The following is a 25,143-nucleotide window of genomic DNA, read 5'->3' on the forward strand; positions in this document are numbered from 1 at the left end:
GATTCAGCAAGCTATTGGCGAATACAAATTTGGCATGGACTCTCCAGGCTTGCAGTCATTTTTAGGTCTGTTTAATACCATGGGACATGAAATCTGGATGATACGGTTGATATTGTGCCTCTGCAGAGTGCGTCCATGCACCTGCATTCTACAATGTTCTTTTCTCGGTCTACAAATTCTGTACATTTTGGGTTATAGGTCATTTTAACACACAGTTGATTATAATTTATGTATAACATTTTACTATTCCATCCGTGTCTTTTTTTGCATGATATTATGCACTTTAGTGTGAGTATAGCCAACCCACTGATCATTAGACAGCCAATATACTCCATGAACTTCTGTAAAGCACAGTTTACTTAGACTAGAATTGTCCAGGCATTGACTAGCAGAGAACTCTGGGAATTGTGGTCCAGAAACATCAAGGCTGAACAGTCCAGTCCTGGAAAATACACTGCATAGGAAGCAGATTTGTATATGTAATTTCCCATAGAGCACTATATAGCACTAATATATCCCGCAGCGCTTTACAAAGCAGAAAATAATAGACAAATAAATTAAGGTAAACAGCACGAAGAGTGGGACAAGGTACTTCCACACTGTAATGTCACTAGAAAAAAATAACTTGTAAATTTTGGCTTATTTTTACCCATTGTTCTGGAGGAAGAAACCCCTGGAGAGTCAGGCTCCAAGGTCTTGTCATTTATGTGCGGTTAGAATTCTCAGCTGATAGGACGCAGGTTCTTAGGGTTCCTTGTATGTTTATTTAAACAAAGTTCAGTTTCTATTTTGGTGGGTCACTAGTCTGTATGTAAATGGCGCTCTTTTTTTCCTTCCCTGCATATCCAAAGTAAATTTTTGCATATTCCATCTTCCTTCCCTCAATACCTATAATTTTATGTCACACTTTTGTACCCTACAGTAACACAGTTCATTCTTGCCCTAGCAGTACAATATTGGACTTCAATTATTAGGGACTTACTAATAGACTTAACAGAGCCAGCAGTGAACCTTAATCATTACAACCTACTTAGCTATGGTTTACTTGCTAGTCGGTGCTTCCAGTTTCATGATGGAGCAATTAGCGCCTTCCCAGATGGTGACCTTCAGTGGTACGTAGAGAGGTACAATAGCCTACTTCCCGATCACCAATAATCCAGATCCAGCAGTTTTGCTGTATCATTGCCATTTAGTGTAACCGAACATTCACAGATTTAAAGATGCCAAAGATCTGTGCTGGTGGTTGGCCCATACATTGCGGGGAGCTGCTGTCCCAATCATGTCGTATCAACCCTACAGTTTTTGACGCCGGCTGGGGGGGAGATGTTGTTGTGTTACTGCATTTTTTGTTTCATATTCAGATTGGATGTCCCTGTCAGTTAATAGCCAATTCCAAAAATGGATCTGAAATCTGTTTTAAGGGGCAATCAATGCGAAAAACCACGTTGCACTTCTCAGAAATTATGTTTTTGGAGTAGCACAGAAATACTGGTCTGCTGACATCGTGTGTTCAATAAGAGCTGCATTACTAGGAAAACGTGACTATTGTGTTCGAAGCCATATACATTGGATGCAAGACTGAATCCAGTCCCAATGCATTTCTCTTTGACCACATATTTCACGATTAAACCTGTAGCCAACTTTCTAAAAAAAAAAATACAAAAATACAAACCTGATTCACTGTCACTTTAAAGAGCACAAGCTACAATCTATACCTTGTGCTAGCAAAGAGTAATGGCCTATTTCGTGTTTTTGAACCTTCCAGGGCTTTACTGCTGTGCCATTGATGTAGCAGTAAAGGCTGCATCCAAGGATGCTATGAGCATCGACATGATCAGCCTTTCTACTCCCAGATGGCATGGTCATATAGCACAAATTGCAGCATGCTGGGTTGCCTATTACATCATTTAGGCTATGCAGCCTCACCATCTATCATGAGCACTCTCTTCAGACTTATGTGGAGGAAGTCTGCAGGGAGCGATCTTCAAATAAATGTATCGGTTAATATATACAGACCTGAGCATGAACTTGTCACCTAACAGCGTCACTTTATTCTCCAGTTTATGGTTTCATTGTGGCCAGTGTGTTGAATTTTACAATAATCTTGTTTGTGACCTTGGATTGAATTCTGTCACCTCTGCTTTCTTTCTAGCACTGCAACGAAGATGTACAAGTATTTTTTGATTCAATGCAATGCAAAGCCGAAGATGCCGGAAATGAACTGTTACTAGTCACAGCATTTAACGACTGTAATGTCAAACTCAGCAGTGGATACTACTTTAATACGGTATGTATGCAAGGAAACTTGCTTGTTAATGTCTTCTTAACACACCTATTTTAAAAATACACACACGTAGGAAGACTTCAGTGGGGCTGTGCATCATGGGCAATGTAGTTCACAAACATACGGAGTGCCAAGGTTAGCAAGAGAACATAAATTGGAGTGTAACAATGTTACTGAAAATGAGTTTCAACTGCACTAGTAAAGGGGTTATGGTCTAGATCTAGACTCGAGCAAACTTTTAGTAGTACTGTGCCTAAGGTTGCCACCTTTTGGGGGAAAAAATACCATCCACACTAATTTGCATAATTAATTATATATGCATGACATCACATGACACGACATACATAAGAGAGAGAGAGAGAACATTTGGAAGGAGAAAATTCCCTAAATCACGAATTACAATGTTTGTATTTGACTCAGCGTGTAGCATTGCATCTGTGTAGGAATGTACAGGGCTGCCATCACAAATCTTGGTGCCCTGACGCAGCCCAAAGTCTGGGCCCACCCCTGAGCCCGCCTCTAGGCCTGCCCACATGACCCGCCCCCGAGTTCGTCTACGTGGCCCGCCCCCGAATTACGCCCCCACAGGGACTATGCTAAGTCCACCAAGGATGAAGTGTGTGCACTCAAGTTGGTGTGCGTATAGTGGATGTAAAATGTGTGTAGTGGATGCAAAGTGCTTGAGTAAAGTGGTTGTGATGTGTGTGTTGTGGATGCGGTGTTTATAGTGGATGCAGATTGTATGTTTGTGTGTAGTAGATGCAGAGTGTGTTTGTGTAGTGGATAGAGTATATGTTTGTATAGTGGATTTAGTTGGATAAGTGAATGCAGAGTGTGTGTTTGTGTGGTGGATATATCGTGCGTTTATAGTGAATGCAGAGTGCGTATTTGTGTAGTGGATGTAGTGTGTATATAGTAAATGCAGAGTGCGTATTTGTCTAGTGGATGTAGTGAGTGTATAGTGAATGCAGAGTGCATGTTTCTGTAGTGGATGTAGTGTGTGTGTATAGTGAATGTAGAGTGCTTGTTTGTCTAGTGGATGTAGTGTGTGTATAATGAACGCAGAATGTGTGTTTGTGTAGTGGATGTAGTGTGTGTGTGTATAGTGAATACAGTGTGTTTGTGTAGCAGATGTAGTGTTTGTGTGTGTATAGTGAATGCAGTGTGTTTAGTAAATGCAGAGTGTGTGTTTGTGTAGTGGATGTAGTGTGTGTATATAGTGACTGCAGAGTGTGTAGTGGATGTAGTGTGTGTATAGTGAATGCAGAGTGTATGTTTGTGTTGTGGATGTAGTGTTTGTTTGTATTAGATACAGTGTGTGTAGTTACTGCAGAGTGTGTGTTTGTGTGTATTAGATGCAGTGTGTATAGTGACTGCAGTGTATAGTGACTGCAAAGTGCGTGTTTGTGTAGTGGATGCAGTGTGTATAGTGAATGTGGGGTGTGTGTTTGTGTGGTGAATGCAGTTTGTGTGTTTGTGTAGTCGCTGTTGGGTGTTTGTGTAGTGAATGCTTTGTGTATTGTGAATATGGTGTGTGTGCTTGTGTAGTGAATGCAGTTTGTGTGATGGATGATGAGGTGTGTGTGTAGTGGATGTGTCTTTATGTTTAACAAATGCAGTGAGGGTATTTTTTTTTCTTTCAATTTTTATTAATTAAAATAGAGGGGCCCTGCAGTCTTCATCTTTCCCCTCCGGGCTCTACTTCTGTCGCGAGCCCGGCATGCATCGCGAGTCCAGCATGCATTGCGTGCCGCAGAGCATTGCTGTGGCAACGTTTTACAGCCAGGCAATGCTTTACACCTGCAGCTCGCGAGAGTGCCAGAGCGGGAGGTGAGTGTAAAGCCAGCGGTACTTCCTATATATATATATATATATACACATTGAAGGGCTGCTGGGCCTGTGACAACTGTCATGGTTGTCACCCCCTGATGACGGCTCTGGTAATGTGTATATGTTGTCTGACTGTGTCGTTATCTAAATGGTTATAACAGTGTGTGCATACTGTTGTCTGAATGTGTGTGTCGTGTGTGTAACAGCGTGCGTCACTGTCTGTATACTGTGTGTGTCTTATGTTTGTATATGTTATGGTGTGTATATAACAATGCGTGTGCATGCCATGTATAACAGAGGTGGATATTCTGACTATTTTTCTCACGATTGTCCCATCAGAGAACAATGCTGGCTTTTGCATTGCTGGTATTTTGCAATATCGGCACTGGCCAGACAGCCTCAAATACCGTCAGTGTCAGTAAAATACCAGACAGGTGGCAACCCTACCCCCAAACAGATTCATTCTAGAGACGGTGAGGCCCTTTTGATGAGGACACAATCTGTGGTCCAGCACTGTCCTATAAAGTGCAGGATTCCACAAAGATAGAAGCTGGGACACCACCCTGGCAGTTACCTCATTATACACCACAAATACTCAAGACAGTATCTTTACAAGCCAGATATTCATAGCGCTTTTTCGTTTAACAATTATAAGGACAGTTCACCATCAGAATATTTAGTTTGTGTCTTTTTTTGGTAAATGGCAATAAACATCTACCCGTCCTGCCCTGAATATATGAAATAATATAGTATTGTCCTTACATGGTCAGCTTCCCAAAAAGATTTATTGATTATGAACTGTATGTACTATTGGCAGTTGACATACGCAAAAACAGGCAATCAACATACATCAACGCAAATTAAACAGGAATTGTAAGTGTCATAATACTCAAAACATTTTTGTAAAATTTTCCTTTACTTCAAATACATCCAACCAGTCCATACAGAATATAAAGCGTTTTGGACCCAGTTATGAAAGACCATTTTACTTGTCATCCGTTTATGGTCCAGAGTGATGAGATGCTGTTCCATTTTTTTTTTCTGTACTGCAGATTTTTGCCATTAACAAGCATATACTTGGCTTTATTTAGGACAGCAAAAAGGCTGAATATATTGCTGGCACCATCACCGATAGTACTTTTAATGGGAATTATATCCTCGTGGCAAGGAGCAATTCTGGAGTGATAATCACAAGTATATTTATAGATTAATTGTATGGACTGGTATAAACTGTGAAATAAATCAGTATTATCTCATTACACCATAGACACCGATCAAATACATATATCAATGCAAAATAAATTCTGCATCCATTTAGTTAAAAAACAAACAACAAAAAAACGCTCTAATTCATGTATCCCGAAAGTCTTGGGAGGGATTGCAAAGGCTAGAGACAGCAGATCTGCAGCTTTTGCAAGTTGTTTATAAACATACCGCCCCAAAGAAAAATGCTTAAATAAATGCATGCATGTTTCATTGGAGTATATAAATTAAATAGTGATTTAATAGTAATTTATTTTTGCAATGGATTGGGCCTTTAGTAGTCTTGTTGTCTAATCTGATATTCACATAAATTTACTTTTTTATTTTTTGCCTGAAAATAAATGTTATATTTTTGGTTTTTTTTGTCATTGCAGCTAAATATAACAAATTCTCTTTTCTCGGACATCAAGGTAAATAATTTGTTAAAATCTAGTTTATCTACTTGTCTAATTCTTGAAATAAAAAAAAAATTAATTATGGAAAGGCGTCAGCTTTTCCCATTCTGTCACTATAGTACATAGTGCTTTGTCTTACAGTTGAGTCATAGAAAAATCTAGATTGTGCACTTTTATTAATCTCAAAGTCCACTCATTCTACCCTTTATCTATGTAAAAAAAAAAATTTTTCTGAGAGTTTTATTTCAGCCTTAAAGGAACACTATAGCATCAGGAACACAAACATGTATTCCTGAACCTATAGTGTAAAAAAACACTATCTAGCCCTCTCTCCCCCCTTCTTACCCTAACAAATACAGTAAAATCTTACCTTTATTCCAGTCTGCTACTGCTGGCTCTGATCCTGATCTCCCTGCTTGGCTGACATAATCATAAATGTTGATCTGATCCAATCACAATACTTTCCCATAGGAAAAAAAATTATATGAGGCATGCTTGGGTTGCTCTACAACCATCTAGTCCAGGCATAGGCAACCTTCGGCACTCCAGATGTTTTGGACTACACCTCCCATGATGCTTTGCCAGCATTATGGGTGAAAGAGTATTATGGGGGATGTAGTCCACAACATCTGGATTGCCAAAGGTGCCTATCCTGCTTTAGTCAAAGGATTCTAAAACATTTACACTGTTATTCACAAAAGAGAGAATTCAAGGTAAATTTCAAATTTAAGGTAAAAATTACTGAACTGGAAAAAAAAAATCTAAATTATGTATGATTTCAGGTTGGCTACTCTTGCTTTAAATTTGAAATTCACTTTAAATTCTCATTTTAGTAAATAACCCTGTCAGAGAGCTATAGTTATGTCAAACTTTGCTGTAAAATACACGTGGTGGTTTGTGACTGACACTGTGCTAATCCGGCTATTTGTCTGGCTTAGCATTGAGACAGCCAGTATCGATAGCAGCTGAGGTGCCCATTGCTGTACTTTTCAAGTCTGTCTTCTGTGTCTGCCAAGATATAATGCCATCTCAACGAGTGTACAAACTTATTAGTGAAAGTGAAGAAGCATTTGTTTATTTCACTGGTGCCAATATAGGGATATAACTGGGTCTTGATGGCGGGTTTGAAGAGGATCACTTTCAAGCATAAAACAGAAGAACATTTCTCCCTATGCACTAAAGAATACGTTCATAGGCAAGCTGGTAATTTTAACACTTCTACTTGATAAATATTCTTTCTCTTCTCCTATTTTCCCAGGTCATGTTATTCTGCACACCTCCAACCATCTGGCTAAATGCCTCAAACAGCCCAGATGTCAATCTGACAACCAACCAGCTTGTACTAAACAAATTAGTCTATGTGAAGGTAACAACTCTCTATTTCTGCACATTTATTTCACGTGTTTGATTGTCTTCTACTCAGTAGTTGTGGGTTATAGGGTTACTCCAGCCCTTATAAATGCTTTTTAAAAAAAAAATAATAATGCCCTACTGGGCATAATTCTTTAAGGTCCCCCTCTCGATTGCTCTAAGACTTTTTTCAAAGAAGTTTAACTTACCTTAATCCATCCAACACTGTTTCCTGAAGTCACGGCAGCCGATGTGCGTCCATTCAAAGGCTTCTCATAGAGAAGCCTTTGATTGGACCCTTTAGCAGGCTCAGAGTGCATGCACGCTCTCTGAGCCAGCAAAGGGAGTGGCTAGGGAGTTAAAAAAAAAAACTAAACGGTGGGGAACGGAAGTGGGCAGGTTGGTGAGAAGGAGGGGACACAGAAGAAAAACAGTACGTATGTTGGCAGATGTAAAATATGCACACAGTTTACATTAGGCAGCCTGGAACAGAGTTCTGGGCTGCCAATGTCACATGTGCTGGGGATGCAACTAGCCCCCGGGACACAACTGCTCTGGTTGTGCAGTGTTTCAAGCTGCACAGACAGATTCCTTCCTCCGTGACCACTTCAAAAAGCAGAAAGGGTCATGGATGTTTTAGAAGCAATTTAAGAGAACCTGGAGCTCCCCAGCTCTCGTTGACTTAGCCCCCGTTACTGTCGTTGACACCATGGTCATAGTTTGAATTCAAAGTTTTCTAATCATTGTCTTCTATTTTTTTACTTTCTACAGGCCACTGTCCATGAACAACCAAAAAATTATCTCCACCTAGTGGAGTGTTGGCTGTTTGTGGGTGGGAAGCAGCATGCAAAAAGTAATATTTCTCAGCACTCCAAGGAATCCAACACCATTGAAAACTGGATCGTAACTCTCGGAACATCTAATACCCCGGGTCCTGCTAAACTGACCTGCACCTTCTGTTTGTCTGCAGACAGTACAATGGTGAGTTAGTGCAGGGGAAAGGGAAATGCTGTTTTGTCTGCTATGGAACAACCTAATTTGAGAGGAAGTAGTGAAGCGTGTTCCAGTATTGTGTAAGCCGGGGATTATCCTGCATTCCTATTCTTTCCTCCTCAGAGAATTGACGACCTCCCTGATCCTTGTCCAAGAACCTGAATGCTAATATTCATCAGTGGCACACGTTTGACTATAAAATGGTGTGCTGATGACCATAAGAAGGTTTTATTTTTTGTCCAAAGGGCATCCAAGAACTCCAATGCTTTAATAATATCAATCTACAGTATCAATGGTGTCAGGACAGCAATCTAACTGTTGGGGCCGAAAACCCAAAATTATATATGTGTCATTGAAAAGTTGGGATTATGGATACTTCTATGTAAAGGGTTAGGATTGCAGGCCTGGGTATAGAGACAACTGCCCACTGTAAAGAAAGTCTGTACCATGTTCTGTGTATCGCTGACACTTTTCCTCGTTTTCTTCATCTCCTAGAAATGTCCTGTGCACAGTGAAATACAGAAGTCGTTGGAAGTAACCATCATTGGAGATGGTAAGATAGTGATTGGGATAAATAAATATATTTGTATTGGGTACAGGAATTTTTAGTTTCAGATATCTAAAGCGAGTGTCTGTCTTTATAATACTACAGTCATGCTCTCTAATCAAGTAGTTGACCTATTGATGATGGGGGTTTTAGTTTAAAGGGACACTAGAGTCACCAGAACAACTACAGCTCATTGTCTTTGTTCTGGTGAGTATAATAATTCCCTTTAAGATTTTTGCTGTAAACACTGAGATTAATGCAGTGTTTACATTGCAGCCTAGTGATAACACCACTGCCCACTCCTTAGATGGCTGCTAGAAGTGCTTCCTATCTCAGTGCTGCAGAGTAAGCAGCACTGCCATTCAGTGTCTCCACCCTCTGCATGCAGACACTGAACTTTCCTCATAGAGATGCATTGATTCACTTCATCTCTATGAGGAGATGCTGATTGGCCAGGGCTGTGTTTGACTTGTGCTGTCTCTGCCCCTGATCTACCTCCTTGACAGTCTCAGCCAATCCTATGGGGAAGCATTGTGATTGGCTCACAGAAGCACGTCTGATGATGTCGTCAGACAGGCAGTTTCAGAGGCAGACAGGGGCAGAGCCAGCAGCTTCAGAGTTCAATACAAGTAAGATTTTACTATATTTAAGGAGGCAAGAGTGGGTCGGGGGGGGGCTAGATGGTGGTTTTAACACTATAGGGTCAGGAATCAATGTTTGTATTCCTGACCCTATAGTGCTTCTTTAACTGCTAACTGGCTCATCATTTATTTGATGATTTTGTTTGCTGTTTTATTCTTTTGTTCCGCTATTTTTCCACCTTGGATAGTTTAACTGAATTTGTATTCTTTCCAGCTTATATATCATTTGCATTACAATTTTCTGTTTAGTGAATATGCCCCATATTGCTGAGTTTAACTTGTAAACGTTTTCAATGCTTTCTTTTGGGAAAATTCTCAGTATGAAAGCAAAGTGCAGCTTTTCTGCGTTTGTCTAAATTTTAATCTATAACGACTGATTAATTGACTGATCCAAATCTTTGGATCTGGTGTTAAGCCCAAGGAGAACTCTGTGCAAGCATTTAGGTAATGGGTTTCTCACAGTTAGCTGAGTGAAGCAGATTTCAAGTCAGTTTCTAAACTGATTCTTGTTACTGATGAACATAGAATTAGAATGAGTTACTCCAAATTAAAGGATCACTATAGTGTCAGGAAAACAAATCGGTTTTCCTGACACTATAGTACGCTGAGGGTGCCCCCACCCTCAGGGTCCCCCTCCCATGGTGCTGAAGGGGTTAAAACCCCTTCAGTTATTCACCTTCTACCACTGCTGGGCTCCCTTACCTCTCCTCCTCCGCCGACGTCAGCTCACCTTTCTGACGTCAGCGGAGTGGAATGCGCATGCGCGGCAGTGCCGCGCGCACATTCAAAGTGTCCATAGGAAAGCATTTTTCAATGCTTTCCTATGATGGACGTACTGCGTGATGGAGGCATTAAATGCCTCCAGCGTCGCAGATGCGCCTCTAGTGGCTGTCCGGAAGACAGCCACTAGAGGCTGGCTTAACCCCAAATGTAAACATAGCAGTTTCTCTGAAACTGCTATGTTTACATCAGGCAGGGTTAACCCTAGAGGGACCTGGCACCAGACCACTTCATTGAGCTGAAGTGGTCTGGGTGACTATAGTATCCCTTTAATGAACACGACTTGACCATTTAAAGAGGCCGATGTCAACACAGGGCACAATCTGTCAGTTAGTGTGAAACATTCAGCTGTAACATTGATGAGTTGTTACTTTGTACCAAGACAGGTCATAGAGTAGCCAGGGGTATAACAGTGGAAGATCTTCCATTTGTGCAGCCCTGGTATATGTATATTGCTAAATTATGCCGTGTTCAAACCTTATAGATGCATGTTGTACTAAAGAACAACTCCAATAACATTCAGACAACCCTAAATATTTTATCACGATAGCAGAACCTAAGGTTGATGTGCCACGTTGTGAGTCCTCTTAGTGATCCCAGAATTTTAACAAAGGGATTACAATGGGCCCCTAGCCAAAACCCAGCTGGGGATGTTATTGTCATTAACATTGGGGACCATCTGCAGCCCCTCCTTCCTGCTGTCCCCAGGCTCCGGTGATGTCACAGACAGAGCAGTCAGCACCCGGGGCAATGGCTGACCTCAGGAAGGAGTGTGCTCTGACCTCAGCAAATGTAAAGGGGGGAGATTAGAGAGGAGGAAGGAAGCAACCGGAAGCCAAAATAAACATTAGGCCCATAGAGAGGGAGAGAGAGATAGGAGAGAAAGTATTTATCGCTCGATATGAGAGGCTGAGCGCCACACACAAGGCACAGGGAAGATGATTGTCTCTCGCATGAATCACACATCAAGAACATACACCATGAGTGGAAACAGATTGGAAAACACTGAGGATTTATTTACTAAATGAGGAATTGAGGAGAACTGACAAAGGAATCACGAACCAACTTTAAACCAACATAGCCCGACTAGAACAATTCTCAGACTCTACTATTTAGGCCTAAAAAATTGAATTCCTTTGTCAGTTTTCCAAAATTCCCAGTTTAGTGAATGAACCATATCGTTTGCAATCATACGAGTTCATTGAGGGAGGAGGCAAATAAAAAGGTCACCAAAACCAGCCAAACAGTCCACACTCATAAGGATCTCAGAATAGTCCACCAGGTAGATCATGGAAAGTGCGTACTTCATTGTAGAAAAATGGTTAACATTTTTCTACAATAAAACCATTGTTAACCATTTTTCTACAATAAAGTACGCACATTCCATGATCTACCTGGTGGACTATTCTGAGATCCTTATGAGTGTGGACTGTTTGGCTAGTTTTGGTGATTTCTACATATGGGATTATTCCAGCACCAATATTAGGTTCTGGGATACATTTTAATCATGTAAGTGCCTACGTTGTCTTACATATTTAATTCCCTTATGGAAATGGAGTTGCGGCAATAAGTAAAGAAAGTTTTTTCCTATAATTCAGCTGATTTTATTGCAAATAAGAAAGGTACTGACTTCTGCCATGTGGTCTCTTCAGATAATGCTATTGGACTGCCGACTGTTCTGGGAATCACATTTGGAGCCTTTGTCATCGGCGCTGTTCTAATCGCTGCTTTGTGGTACTTTTGCACACATACACGTAAGTACAGCTTGCGCTCTGCTTGTTCGGGAGACTTCAAATGTGTTAACTATGTTCTACATATTATTTGTTTAAAGTCATTATGTATTGGCATCTTTCATTCCTTGTAGTTACAAAATTAATTTAGAGGCACTTGAGATCAGACATGACTTCCTAAGGTGAAATATTAATTTTATCTAAATTAAGGTTAAATAAAGAAGCAGGTTGAGCATAAAATGCAGGCCTCCCACACTCATACATTATCAGTAATAAGGGGTAAGAACACCCCATTTGAGCCTTATGTGCTGTAGCTCAGGTTTCCGATTGGTTAATTCCATGAAACAGTGAGAATAAATACTCACACACAAAGACATGATATCCACTAAATACAGGACACAAAACTGACAAGGATACCCGCTCTGATATGAAACACTGGAGATGCCGTTTATCCTACATTTTTCCTCTTTGCTGGTAAATTGTATGTTGCCCCAGAAAACACAGTGGTGTATGGTGTCTTTGATAGGTAGTAGTGTTGGCAGTCATTTTTTCAGCTTGTTTTGTCTTTCTGAGGATGCTCACTTAGATAATACAATACTACATCTTCAGCATGGACAACCTATCATACTCATGGTGTGGTGTTTTGCTTATATGTTTTTTTTTTTTCTTCTGAATATCTCCAGTGAGGCCTATGAATTGCTGAATTTTCAAATATTATTTTTTTTTTTTTGGGTGGGCTTGTTTCCTTGAAAAGAAAGGGGATCCACATTTATATAGCACATGTGTCTTGTTGTGTGTTCTAAGGTCTAACACTCCCTCCCTTACCTCTCAACTAGGTTCAACCGTTAAAATGCAGCCTGTACCCACTACAACAGGGGGGTCCGAGAGCAGCAGCACAAACCACAGCATCGACAGCACACAGAGCACTCCCTGCTCCACCAGCAGCAGAGCATAGCGTCATCTTCACCTGGACCTCCAAGATGACCGCGAGAGAACCCAGACTATAGTGTACCCTTGAACATGTGTGATGGATGTCCACCAAAGGCACCCCAAAAGCCATATATCGGAATCTGATTTCTACAGCATTTGGAGTCCGTCACAATATGAAAAGTTAAAGGGCACAAAACATTATGAACCACTAAGTTATGCAGACATATCTCCCCTCTTAAACCCACAAGGGTCTTAAATTCAAATTTTTACTAAAAAAAATTGCCCACTAATTTGTGGTTCTAGTAATGTAAGTTCTTTAAAGACACGTTCCGCCTGTTGCTTGATTGTATAAAATCCATATTTATTCAGGACAAGCGAAATCTGTATCGGATAGCTGTACAACGCTTACACTAGCAGCAAAAAGAAGTCTTATTTGCATTGCGTCCTTAACGGCAGCCAATGGGATTGAAGCGTCAGAGATGAAGCGGTTCCCAGAAACAATGACAACAAGAAGGAGGACCTTTCCTCCTAATAGGACTGGTTTTATATTAATCTCTATACTACAAGTATACAGTTATCCTGTTTGTACTCTCGCACCCATATGGACATAAAACTGCAGAGAATATAAGACTGAAAAACCAAGACATTTTTTTTTTAAAAACAAAAAGGTTTGAAAAATATGTAGCATCTTGACTCTGTGAGAAAAAAAAGTGTTATTTCTTCTGGTGTTCTTGATATTAACATACACGAAGCCAGCAGATGTATTTATGGGAAGAAAAGACATAGAAAGTATCAGGGATACATAGTGAGGATGGGGATGTTGTATAAACAATAAATCTGGAGCAACGTTCCAGAAGTATCACTATGGAAACCAAAGGAATGTTACTGCTAATTCCATCACTTTTTGAACTGTGTTCCAGACCTTCTCATTCTACAAAAGCAAAAAGCTCCAGTGCATCATAGCCCGGATTTATTGCTTTAGTAGGCAACAAGAATTTTTGTTTGGGCAGCAGAGCTTCAAACCCACACTTTTTCCTCTGTGTCGCTGGGCTGCATGTCCCATGATTCTTTGCTAGTCTATAAGACCAATAACTACTCATCTCAACTAATCTCCATGTGGAGCAAGGGTGTCTAGATCTGCCCTCTCCCCACCTTCCTCCTTTCCCAGTGGTTAGAAACTCCACCTGTTTTAGAGGTGTGACTCCCCAGCTCTAGCTAATTCCACCCTTTTCTGGCCAGTTCTGCCCCTTTTGTCCTATGCCTGAAGGATTTCCCGCAAAGCAAACTTTTTCACGTTCTAGGTATAGAAATTATGGGGTTAAATTAAGTTACAATTTAAGCTACTATGTAAGACAATGTGTGAATCATAGATTGGTTAATTAATTGGTGCCAAAGGTTCCACATGTAAGAATAGAATAATCGAGAAGGGTTACTTGCTGCTCGCTATCGTTGCTGAGCTTTTTACGATGTCCCTTAACTGTAGAGAGAGGTTAAACAACGGTTGTACATATTTATTCTAAGCCATTTGTATTATTTGTAAGGATGTAGAAAATGTATATCTGTGAGATTAGAAACATGTTTATATATATGTTGGCTGGTACAGTGTCTAATGTTTGTGATCTAAATGTTGCACGTTCTTCACATGTACATTTAAAGGGACATAAAGGAAATTGTTATATAATATACATACACAAACACACAACAAACAAAATTCAACTCCACTTCAAACTAGCGTTAAATGAACAATCCAAGCACAATAACCACTACAGCTTGCTGAAATGGTTATCATGCCAAGATTGCCCTGACACCCATCCATAGTAAGTAGTTAAACTATTTAAGAATGGTTTGACAACTTACCTGGGAATCCAACGTGCACCCTCCACTGCCTCCCCTGATAGTGGAAGCTCCTGCTAGCTTCTAGTTAGTTGCATTCAGCTAAGCTCCACTGTGCCGGGCAGCACTCGATGGCTGATAATGTTAGCTGTCTGCTCACAGACAATGAGCACAGCTAAGCTTAGCCTAATGGTAGTAGCCCATGATGAATTTACATGACATGTGCACAGTCGTCCTTGTCGGCATATGCACAAAACCCCCCACCACATACTTAGTTATAATAATGACACTGACACCTGGGTTTTGGCAAAAATTATATCACAGCTTTTATTTATTAATTAACATAGAATTATAAAGGTCATTGTCACACAACAGGCCCACGTTGGCCTGCACAGTTTTACCACATTATTTTACAATTTAACCCCTTGACAATGACCCACCCCAACGTAACATCATAACATAATACACCAACATTGTAACACATTAGCTTAACCTGAAACATGACCATTGCCACCGAAGGGCATCAACCATTGCCACCAAGGGCACCATCCATTGCCACCAAAGGGCACCACCAGTGTAGGGGCATACCGAGACACCCCTACACACCCTGGTTCGGAGCTACCTACAAGCTCGAACTTACCAAACCAGTCCAAAGGCCTACCTATTAGCCCTGAACTCCAAACTGTCCCCCCTCTCACTCTTTTCTCCCCCCAACTCTACTCTCCATCCCCCGCCGCCGTGACCAAACGGGAAACACCTGAAAGCAAAGGGAGGGTGGGTGGGACAACGAACAGGTAAGTGTAACTTTGGATTAAAAGTGCCGTTAGACCTAAGATGGCCGCTACTTATACCCCCCTAGTAACTCCTCCCCACTCCATGTCCTTAGACCAGCCCCCCAACTACTGACAACTAGCTGCCTGCCTCCTGGCAATGTAAAGGCCCATTCCCCTTAGCTGCGCTGCTCCATGGGCTTCATTTGGCAGGTTAAAATAATGGGGATTTAGTTACAGTATATGATCAAACATTGTATAAGCCTGCTACAACGCCAGTGAACCTTAATTTTTTATCAGGTCCTACTCTATACAGCCTAAAACTGCTCTTAGGAAATTAACTCATTTACTTGGGGCATCCATTCTCTTGGGGCTCTCTGAAGTTCTAACAGAAAGTACAGTTGAATTTTACAAAAAATAGAACTATAAAGTCCTTGTTCATTATAAGACGATTTGTCAGGAATCAAAGATGCACAAACAGTACAACCCTCTCCCATAATAAAAAAAGAATCTTTAGAATACAAGAGTGTGAAAGAGTCTTGAAAACTATCCACTATAAACTGAAGAATTAACTGAAACGTGATGGGCTTACCTTCTAAACTTGGAATTGTGTAGAACTATCAAGGGAATCGCATACTTAAGACGAAGATGGAAGAGCTAAAAATTAATCTATTTCAATTCAGTTATTTTAACCTTGAATTTGCAGATCCTTAGTAGTTCTCCACAATTTCCAGTTTAGTAAATAAACCCACTCGTATGTCTCTTATAGTAAGAAGCCGGTTGATGTGTTCACTGATAAAGAATGTTGCCAAAATGGCTGCCCCCAGTATGTGGGATAAACAACACTTTTACTGTAAAATATCTTTAATTCAGTTCAGGCATGGAAAACATATGCTTATAATTATAAATATACTACACATTATGTGTATGTGAAACAACATAAAGTCTTTTATTTACAATGTCATTTTAAGCCGGCATTTATAAATTTCAGTAATCCAACCATATCTACAATAATGTTATTTAACCTGATAAATGATCTAGCATTACTTGGCATTTATAGTCCTTACAATGCTGGGATCTGTGGAGATTACGATTTTATTTATAATAGAATTTGTAATGGAGATCATAAAGGCAGATAAGTTACCGTAAAAGAAAAATAAAATTGCAAGTTGTTTCAGTGTTTTTTTTTTTTTTAAATGTGCAAACTAAGTTAGTACTGTTTAATTTTCAGAACACTATTGATAATTTTGAAGTACATATATGTATGTGTATGTTAAAGTAAACCTGCCATGCCGGATATACCCTAATCCAAACCATCTCCTTAAGCAGTAAATATATAATTTTGCAGAATCTATATATTTATTTGATTGAAGGACTGTTATATTATCTGCCATTCAGCATTCCAGCACCACCATTCGTGGAGTTGCATGGGTGTTCCACTACTTCAAAAAACACTGATATGCTTTACTCCTACCCCTCTGTATAGCAATTTGCCTTGTTCTCCTCCATGCCTCAACACTATGACTAAATTATCCCAAAAAGTGCGAGAAACGATTGCTGTGATAATAGCACTGTGACAAAGAGCAGGGAAAACCACCCGTCGGAGGGTTCTCCTGCACTCCCCTGTCACTCAATCCTTAACATAGACTTCTGTGCTATCATCATAGAGGTCTATGTTGAGAACCAGTAAGGTAGGACCATGTTCTGATATATCTTAAAATCTATAAACTGCAAATCTCATCATTCTCATCAGGACTTTGGTAGGATAAAATCAGGCAGGCAATTATGGGAGTTGTAGTTCAGCAGCAGCCAGGGCGCTACTTCTAGGTTACCCCTGACAACAAAGTGCATGGCATGTTCCAAAATCTGTAGGGATCGTAGCTTTTGACAACGAGGTAACAAACTCTAACTCAGGGAGGGGAAGGAATTGTGAATGTGTTAATAATGGACAATGAGCAAAACAAACAGGGTTATTCGCAAAACTCAAAATCTTAGCAACTTACATCCAAATTGTAAAATTTAAACTAAAATGTCTGCTCTGGGAATATTCTCTGTATCACAGCGAGATTGTTTGAGCCTAAAGTTGACTATTTGGATGCTGAAATTCATAGTTTTAGTGAATATACTTGAGTGTTTAATCTTTTCTACAAATCTGATCTTCAAACTACATTTTGATTCCCTTTCCTCTCCCAGGCATTTGGCATTCAGAAGGGTTATCATTTCTTCCAAAGCAGACAGTCACATATAGGACCCTCTGACAGTGAAAGACTGAGTCCTTATAAACGAATCCAACACCATTCATTATATATATATATTTATATATACATGAGAATTGTTATTACAAAGTATTGTTATTGACGTTAATAAAAGATGAAGATGGATGATATTATGTGTTCATTCTATTTATTTATTTAATCACACTACACAATCCAGCTATGGAGGTTTCTTGTATGTATATGATAACACACACATAGTCTGCAGTGCTGTTCAATAAGCTGCAGCTCCAGGCCCAGGCCCAGGCCCATGGAATAGGCCCATTGATTTAAAAAAAAAAAAAAAAATTTTTTTTTTTACACACTACTCTTACGTTTGCCACCTGACTGGTATTTTACTGGCACAGCCGGTATTTGAGGCTGCCTGACCGTGCCAGTATTGCAGTAATACCGGCAATACAAATGCAGGTATTTTTCTCAGAATAAATGGAGATTACTCTGCAATACCAGCACCGGCCAGTAGGGGTCACTGTGTGTGGAGAGAGGCAGGGATAGGAAGTTACAGCATATCCCTGCCTCTCTCTACTACTCACTGATCCGTGGGGGAGCAGCTACACAGAGTCCAGAAAGCAGCTCTACAGTAAGTGAGGGATGGGGGGAAAGGCAGCAGGGACACATGGAGACACTGAGACACCATGGGACACATGGAGACACTGAGGCACTAGGGGACACTAAGGGACATATGGGGACACTGAGACACTAGGGGACACAGACACTAGGACACATGGGGACACAGACACTAGGACACATAGGAACACTGAGACACTTGGGAACACTGGAAAACATAGGGACACTGGGACACATGGGGATGCTGAGACACATGGGGACGCTGTGAGACATAGGGACATTGGGAGACATTGGGACACGGAGACACTATGTCCCAATTTCTCCCAGTGTCCCCATGTCCCCCAGCCAGTGTCCCTAGTGTCTCAGTGTCCCCAAGTCTCCCAGTGTCTGTGTCCCATGTCTCTCAGTGTGCCTAGTGTCCCCATGTGTCCCTATATGTCCCAGTGTCCCCATGTCTATCTCCACAACTGCCCCATGTCTCCCAGTGTCCCCAAGTGTCTGTCTCCCAGTGTGTGTGTTCCCATGTCTCTGTGTCCCTAGTGTCTTAGTGTCCCCAAATGTTTGTGTCCCCATGTGTCCCAGTGTCTGTGTTCCTAGTGTCTCAGTGTGCCTAGTGTCCCCATGTCTCCCAGTGTCCCTATATGTCCCAGTGTCCCCATGTCTATGTCCACAACAGTTCCCATGTCTTCTAGTGTCCCCAAGTGTCTGTCTCCCAGCCAGTGTCCCCTAGTCTCCCAGTGTCCTCTAGTCTCCCAGTGTCTGTGTTCCCATGTCTCTGTGTCCCTAGTATCTTAGTGCCCCCTAGTGTCTCAGTGTGCCTAGTGTCCCCATGTCTCCCAGTGTCTCTATATGTCCCAGTGTCCCCATGTCTATGTCCACAACTGTCCCCATGTCTCCCAGTGTCCCCAAGTGTCTGTCTCCCAGTGTCCCCTAGTCTCCCAGTGTCCCCTAGTCTCCCAGTATGTGTTCCCATGTCTCTGTGTCCCTAGTATCTTAGTGTCCCCTAGTGTCTCAGTGTGCCTAGTGTCCCCATGTCTCCCAGTGTCCCTATATGTCCCAGTGTCCCCATGTCTATGTCCACAACTGTCCCCATGTCTCCCAGTGTCCCCAAGTGTCTGTCTCCCAGTGTCCCCTAGTCTCCCAGTGTCCCCTAGTCTCCCAGTGTCTGTGTTCCCATGTCTCTGTGTCCCTAGTGTCCCCAAATGTTTCAATGCCCCCATGTGTCTGTGTCCCTAGTGTCTCAGTGTCCCCATTTCTCCCAGTTTCCCTAAATGTCTCAGTGTTCCCATGTCTCCCAGTGTCCCCATGTCTGTGTGTTCCCATGTCTCTCAGTGTCCCCAAATGTTTCAGTGTCCCCATGTCTCTCAGTGTCTGTGTCCCTAGTGTCTCAGTGTCCCCATTTCTCCCAGTTTCCCTAAATGTCTCAGTGTCCCCATGTCTCCCAGTATCCCCATGTCTGTGTGTTCCCGGGTCTCTCAGTGTCCCCATGTCTCTCAGTGTCCATGGGTCTCTCAGTGTCCCAGGGTCTCTCAGTGTCCCCGGGTCTCACTGTGTCCCCAGTATCCTAGTGACATGGGGGACACTGAGACATTGGGACACTGGGAGAAATGGGGACACAGACACTGGGAGACTAGGGGACTGGGCAACATGGGGACACTGACATTGTGATACATAGGGATACTGAGACACTGGGTGACTTGCGAGACTGACAATGGGAAACAGGGAGACATTGGGAGCAATCCATCTATACAGCAGAATCAAACTGTGAGTAGTTTGTTGGTGATTTTACAGAATTTTCTCTGATGTCACTCCTTGTGATTATACAAATGATTAAGGCTGGTATTTTTTCCCAAGAAAGGTGGCAACCCTAACTACTCTTTACATACTCTTGCTTAAAGGAGCACTATAGGGTCAGGAACACAATCCTGTATTTCTGACCCTATTATGTTAAAACCACCACCCTGGCCCCTTGTTGCCTCCCTAAGTATAGTAAAATATAACTTGTATTCAAGTCTGCAGCTGCTGGCTCTGCCTCTGAACTGACTGTCTGCTGACATCATCAGAAGTGGTGGTCTGAGCAAATTACAATACTTGCCCATAGGATTGGCTGAGAGTGTCAACTTGGCAGATCAGGGGCAGAGCCATCACAAGTCCAACATAGCCCTGGCCAATCAGCATCTCCTCATAAAGATAAATTGAATCAATGCATCTCTATGAGGAAAGTTCAGTGTCTGCATGCAGAGGGTGGAGACACTGAATGGCAGTGCTGCACAATAGGCAGTACTGCCCCAGGAATCACCTCTAGCATCCATCTAAGGAGTGGCCAGTGGAGTTATTTTCTCTGAAAAGACAGTGTTTACTGCAAAAGGCCTGAATGGAATTATTCTACTTAGCAGAAAAAATACAATAAGCTGTAGTTGTTCTGGTGACCATAGTGTCCCTTTAAGTTTGGAAGCTTAAGAGGGATGTATGGGAACAAAACTTGTGTGGACTGGCTGACAATAAAATTAATTTAGGTAATGCAGACGTTGGTCTCTCTAACACTGTGGCATGTCCCCTTTCTTCTCCACTCACTACATACACCTTTTCTCTGTCTCAAGAATTTCTGCCTGCTAGTAAGAAGGTAAGGAGACAAGTGGACCAGTGAGTGCTAGGGGACAGTCCTTAGAAAGCATGGAGTGAGTGCATCATTAGACACATTTATGTCAAGCTCAGGGTGCTGCCTGCATAGTATGCCCTTAGTTGGACAGCCTGCATGATTGGCGGGCAGCCTGACATGCATTCATGCCAGGCTGTCCTTCAAATTCGTTGGACAGACATGCACCCTTTTTGGGCATGTTCTCCCCTTTTGGCAGGTCTGGTTACGTGATTCGCACCAGTGGCCCACCCTTTTACCCCACCCATTGACTTCCTGCTTCACTGGACACAGCTGTTAGGGGGTATGGATTTACTTGAAAGATGAAAGTATAAATTAGAGAGAGATTAGCATAGAGTATGTGTTTTCTTATAGCTGAATCCTATGAGTTTCCCTCCAAACACCATCTCCATCAGATACATGACGCTTGGGAGGTATGACTGTTTTTGTGTTTTTGGTCGATAAGATTCCGTAATTAGGCCCATTATAATTGTCAGCACCAGGCCCACTGTGCTCTTAATCCGGCCCTGGACTCAGGTTAGCAAATGCTAGGTCAAAATAGAAGTACTGGGAAAATTATCAGCTCAGTTGTTTTTTTCAGTTCAATAGTTTTTGCCCAAAAGGTAGACAACTAAAGTTTTAAAACTACAGCAAAGCATAGTGGCAGTTGTAGTTCTACCTTTTGGGCACCCCTGTTGTAGAGCTACAACTCCCACAATGCTTTGCTAGTTTTTTGTATAATAGAAAAGCATGGTGGAAGTTATAGTTCTAAGACATCCGGAGAATCTGCCTTTTTGGTACCCTGGTCTTAAATGAGCAATTCTCTTGTCATTTTCAACAATTCCCAGGTTCCAACTGCTACAAATGTAAGTCACTAAAGAGTTACAAGAGTTCCAGGCTGGCTAATGTTAAATTTGGGCATATTGGGCATCTGTCGTTGGCACACATAGTATGCTGCAGTCAAACCACCAGTGGCAACACAGCCCATCCTACATGCCAAAGTTCCCCCCTCAGCCCGCCATTCATCTTGCTGGGAGAACTTGGCCTTAATGTGGGATTAAAGGTAAGTTTTTTTTTCCCTGTATTTCTTTTTTTATTTTGAAAAAAATAATTTTTTAATTCTTTTATTTTTGTTCCGCTCACAAGCATGAGAGAACTATTGCATGAAAATGAGGTAACATTACATTGTAGAACATGAAACATGTTAACATATACTCCGGACATCTTATGTAATGGCCTGTGTAGGTGGCTCGTGAGTCGTGAATGGAGGTTTTTATTAGGTATGTTGGATGTATGTTAGGGTCTAACGTCTGACTTTGCGTCGGGTGATTTCTGAGGGACCGAGCAGGTCTCAGGGTAAACTACCGTTCGGGTTAGGTGGTGAGTGCCTGTGGGACGTCTGTATATAATAGCGTTGTATATAATGTCATGCTGGGCTGTGGTGCGTGTGCGAGGGGGGGTCGGTGACAACTGTCAGTGGGGTGAGTCTGGGGGCACCCCCGATTGTGCTTGGCTACTGTGGGGTTGCTTGCAGGTGGTCATGGCGTGGGGGGAGGGATTGGTCTCCTCGGGTCATGTATCTGAGTACCTGTTGGTGGCGTGGGCCTTGGCTATAAGCCTATGATAGTGTAAAAAATAACGAAAAAGAGAACGAGATGTGAAAGGGAGCATTGTCCAACAGGAAAAAAAATAAAGTTAAGACATATTTGAGTCTCTGCGGTTCGTGGTCCTGGTTAATGGACCAGAGTGGTTCGGGAGCCAGTCCAGTTATGTCTCAGGTTGTGATTGCTGCATATGCTTCAGCCGTGCCTTTCTGTGGTATGAACGTTTTGCTTTTCGCCGGGTTCCATGTATGTGTTGCTGGCCCCGTCCCGCTGGTGCCCAGGTGGGGCGAGGGGTTTTCTGCTTGCCCCAGTTGGCTCAGGAGGGGGTTCGCTCCCTGAAGGTCAGTCACGTAGTGTGTTTCTTCTCCCTGAAGGACTTGCAGTGCTCTTGGGGATCTCCACCTGTACTGCAGATTGTGGTGTGTAAGAAGGTCGGTTACTGGTTGCATTTGCCTCCGCCACTGTAGGGTGACGCCGGATAGGTCTGCGTAGAACGAGAGGGATGCGTTCTCAGAAATGTAAGGCACCTTCCCTTTGAGGGCTGTGAGCACTGCTTGTTTGTCCGCGAAGTTACGGAATTTCACTACGGTGTCTCGCGGGGCCATGTCAGGTGCTTCTCTGGGTTTCTCTGAATATCCCGTCCGGGATCACCCCTTTTGCTTGTTTTGGGGCCAGGAGGACTCCTAATAGTCTACTAATGTAATGCAGGAGCTCTGCTAGCTGAATTTCCTCGGGTAACCCTCTTACTTTGATGTTGTTTCTGCGCCTCGAGTCCGGCGAATCTCCGTTCTGTCGTCGCTTGTTGAGCCTTTAAAGTGGCTATTTCTTTCTGGAGGTCTGTTATGGCGCTCGTGTGGTGGGTAACGGTCTTCTCTGCTTCCCCTAGATGGCCCATGAGGCCTGAGAGATCCTTGCGCAGCTACTCTGTGTCTGCCTGTAAGAGCTGCTGCAGGCCACCCAACATCTCCTTAAGCAGCGCCGCTGTCACCGGTTTGCTCTTGTCTCAAAGCGGGATCCGCTTTGGTGGGGGTAGCATCCCGCCTGTGGCACCACTGTAGTCTATGTCCTCTGAGGAGTCAGTGTAGTGTGTTAGGTCGTCGGCCATTTTGGGCCCACACGCTCCTTGAATCCGCCCGAGAAGATCCCCGATATGCATGCTTGTGCGGGGCTTGTCCGGTCTTTGTTTCTAGGCTTTATGGCCCATGGTGGGTGCTTGGGCAAGGTTTCTGCCAAGGATTTACCCTAAAATATGCTCTTTTTTTAGCGTTTGGCCTGGAGCCCATCGAGTGTGCGACTTGCTCGTTCCGTGGTTAAGCTCTGCACCTTCTTCCTTTATTTCTTAATCTTTAATTTCTTTGTTTTTCATCTTTGTGGGAAGGAGGGCATGCCAGTAGGAGTTATGAAACACTGTTTTATGTTGTTGTTAACTTTTAAACAAAAAAATAAAGAGATATACATTATATGGAGCAGATTGTTGGGATCCATTTTCAGGCAATATGGCTAAACTGAGACTAGGATTTCACTGGCATAAATATTTATTATGTGTTAGTTCCGATTTCCAGTCTCTGTGGTTGATACAATGGGCATGACTTCCTAGATGGAGACAGACTACATATTAAACAGCTCTACTGTCAATAAATTTGAACACTATCACTACATTTACTAGATATACTGATATAACAGTGGCGGAACTAATGTAGAGAGGGCTCCGGTGCAAGAAATTGTTTCTCGCCCCCAACCCCATTATTGCAAGCAGGGGCGGACTGACCGGTCGGGCACTTCGGACATGGTCCGAGGGCCCGGCCGGGACGGGGGCCCACCATTAGGGGTCCGGCGACACACTCTGAGGGGGCCGGCCGCGTTCAGGGCCGGCTGTAACGAGTATATAGCCCTTCACGCAGGATCCAGCCAAACAGAAGACAGCACAGAGGAGAGATACGTCTACCGAACCTTAGAGTGGCCGGACTCGACGTAATAGGAGAAGTACAGAGTCAGGAACGATCCGAGGTCAAGGGCACAAAGAGACAGCGTAAACGAGAACTAGCCGGGGTCTGGTACACAGGAATCAGCAAGCCGGCAAACAGTACAGACAAGGATAAAGCAAAAACGAAGTCAGAATACAAAGCCAAGGTCAAATACGGATAAACTCAACTGAACACAACAAGCACTAAAGGGAACTGTAGCAGAAACCACGATAGGGCAAGGAACTAAGGGAAAAGGGTGAGTATAAGTAGCCTCAAACTAATGTGATTGGCTCCTGTCACTTCCACACCCCCAACAGGTAAGTGTATGGGGTGATTGGCATGACAGGAGCCAATGGGAGCCTTTTTGCAATTTCGGCTCCCACTGTCTCTTTAAGAGCGCGCCCGAGACTCGCGGCGCGCTCTTAGCTGCAGGCGGGACACGTGACCGCATCTCGCGGTCACTGCCCGTCTTCCTGTTAGGAGAGTCGGATGAGCCGCGCGCGGCTCGTGCAGCCGCAGGACCGCGGCGGCTTGAAGAGAGGACTGCGTCCGGCCCCCGGATAAGGTAAGTACCGCTACAGTACCCCCCCCTGAGGACACGCCCTCCGGGCGGGCAGGACCAGGCCTGGCAGGAAAACGCGCATGGAAAGAACGTACAAGGCGGGGAGCATGAACAGCATCCGCAGAAATCCAACTGCGCTCCTCAGGCCCATAACCCTTCCAATGTACCAAGTACTGAAGCCGACCCCTAAGG

At 42.8% G+C, this 25,143-nt stretch overlaps 1 protein-coding gene across 1 annotated transcript in view; it reads left to right on the plus strand.

Annotated features, from left to right (window-relative positions):
• Positions 1 to 14,787, plus strand: part of ENG (endoglin) — a 46,926-nt gene extending 32,139 nt beyond the window's left edge. The window contains exons 9-15 of the mRNA XM_063432570.1: positions 2,153 to 2,287; positions 5,752 to 5,787; positions 7,031 to 7,138; positions 7,894 to 8,103; positions 8,611 to 8,668; positions 11,736 to 11,837; positions 12,650 to 14,787. Of these exons, the coding sequence (XP_063288640.1) occupies positions 2,153 to 2,287; positions 5,752 to 5,787; positions 7,031 to 7,138; positions 7,894 to 8,103; positions 8,611 to 8,668; positions 11,736 to 11,837; positions 12,650 to 12,768 (768 nt within the window). The 3' untranslated portion in view covers positions 12,769 to 14,787. The remainder of the gene's footprint in view (positions 1 to 2,152; positions 2,288 to 5,751; positions 5,788 to 7,030; positions 7,139 to 7,893; positions 8,104 to 8,610; positions 8,669 to 11,735; positions 11,838 to 12,649) is intronic.
• The last annotated feature ends 10,356 nt before the right edge of the window (positions 14,788 to 25,143 follow it).

The sequence above is a fragment of the Pelobates fuscus genome, chromosome 9 (genome assembly GCF_036172605.1).
Source record: "Pelobates fuscus isolate aPelFus1 chromosome 9, aPelFus1.pri, whole genome shotgun sequence".
Classification (NCBI taxonomy): domain Eukaryota; kingdom Metazoa; phylum Chordata; class Amphibia; order Anura; family Pelobatidae; genus Pelobates; species Pelobates fuscus.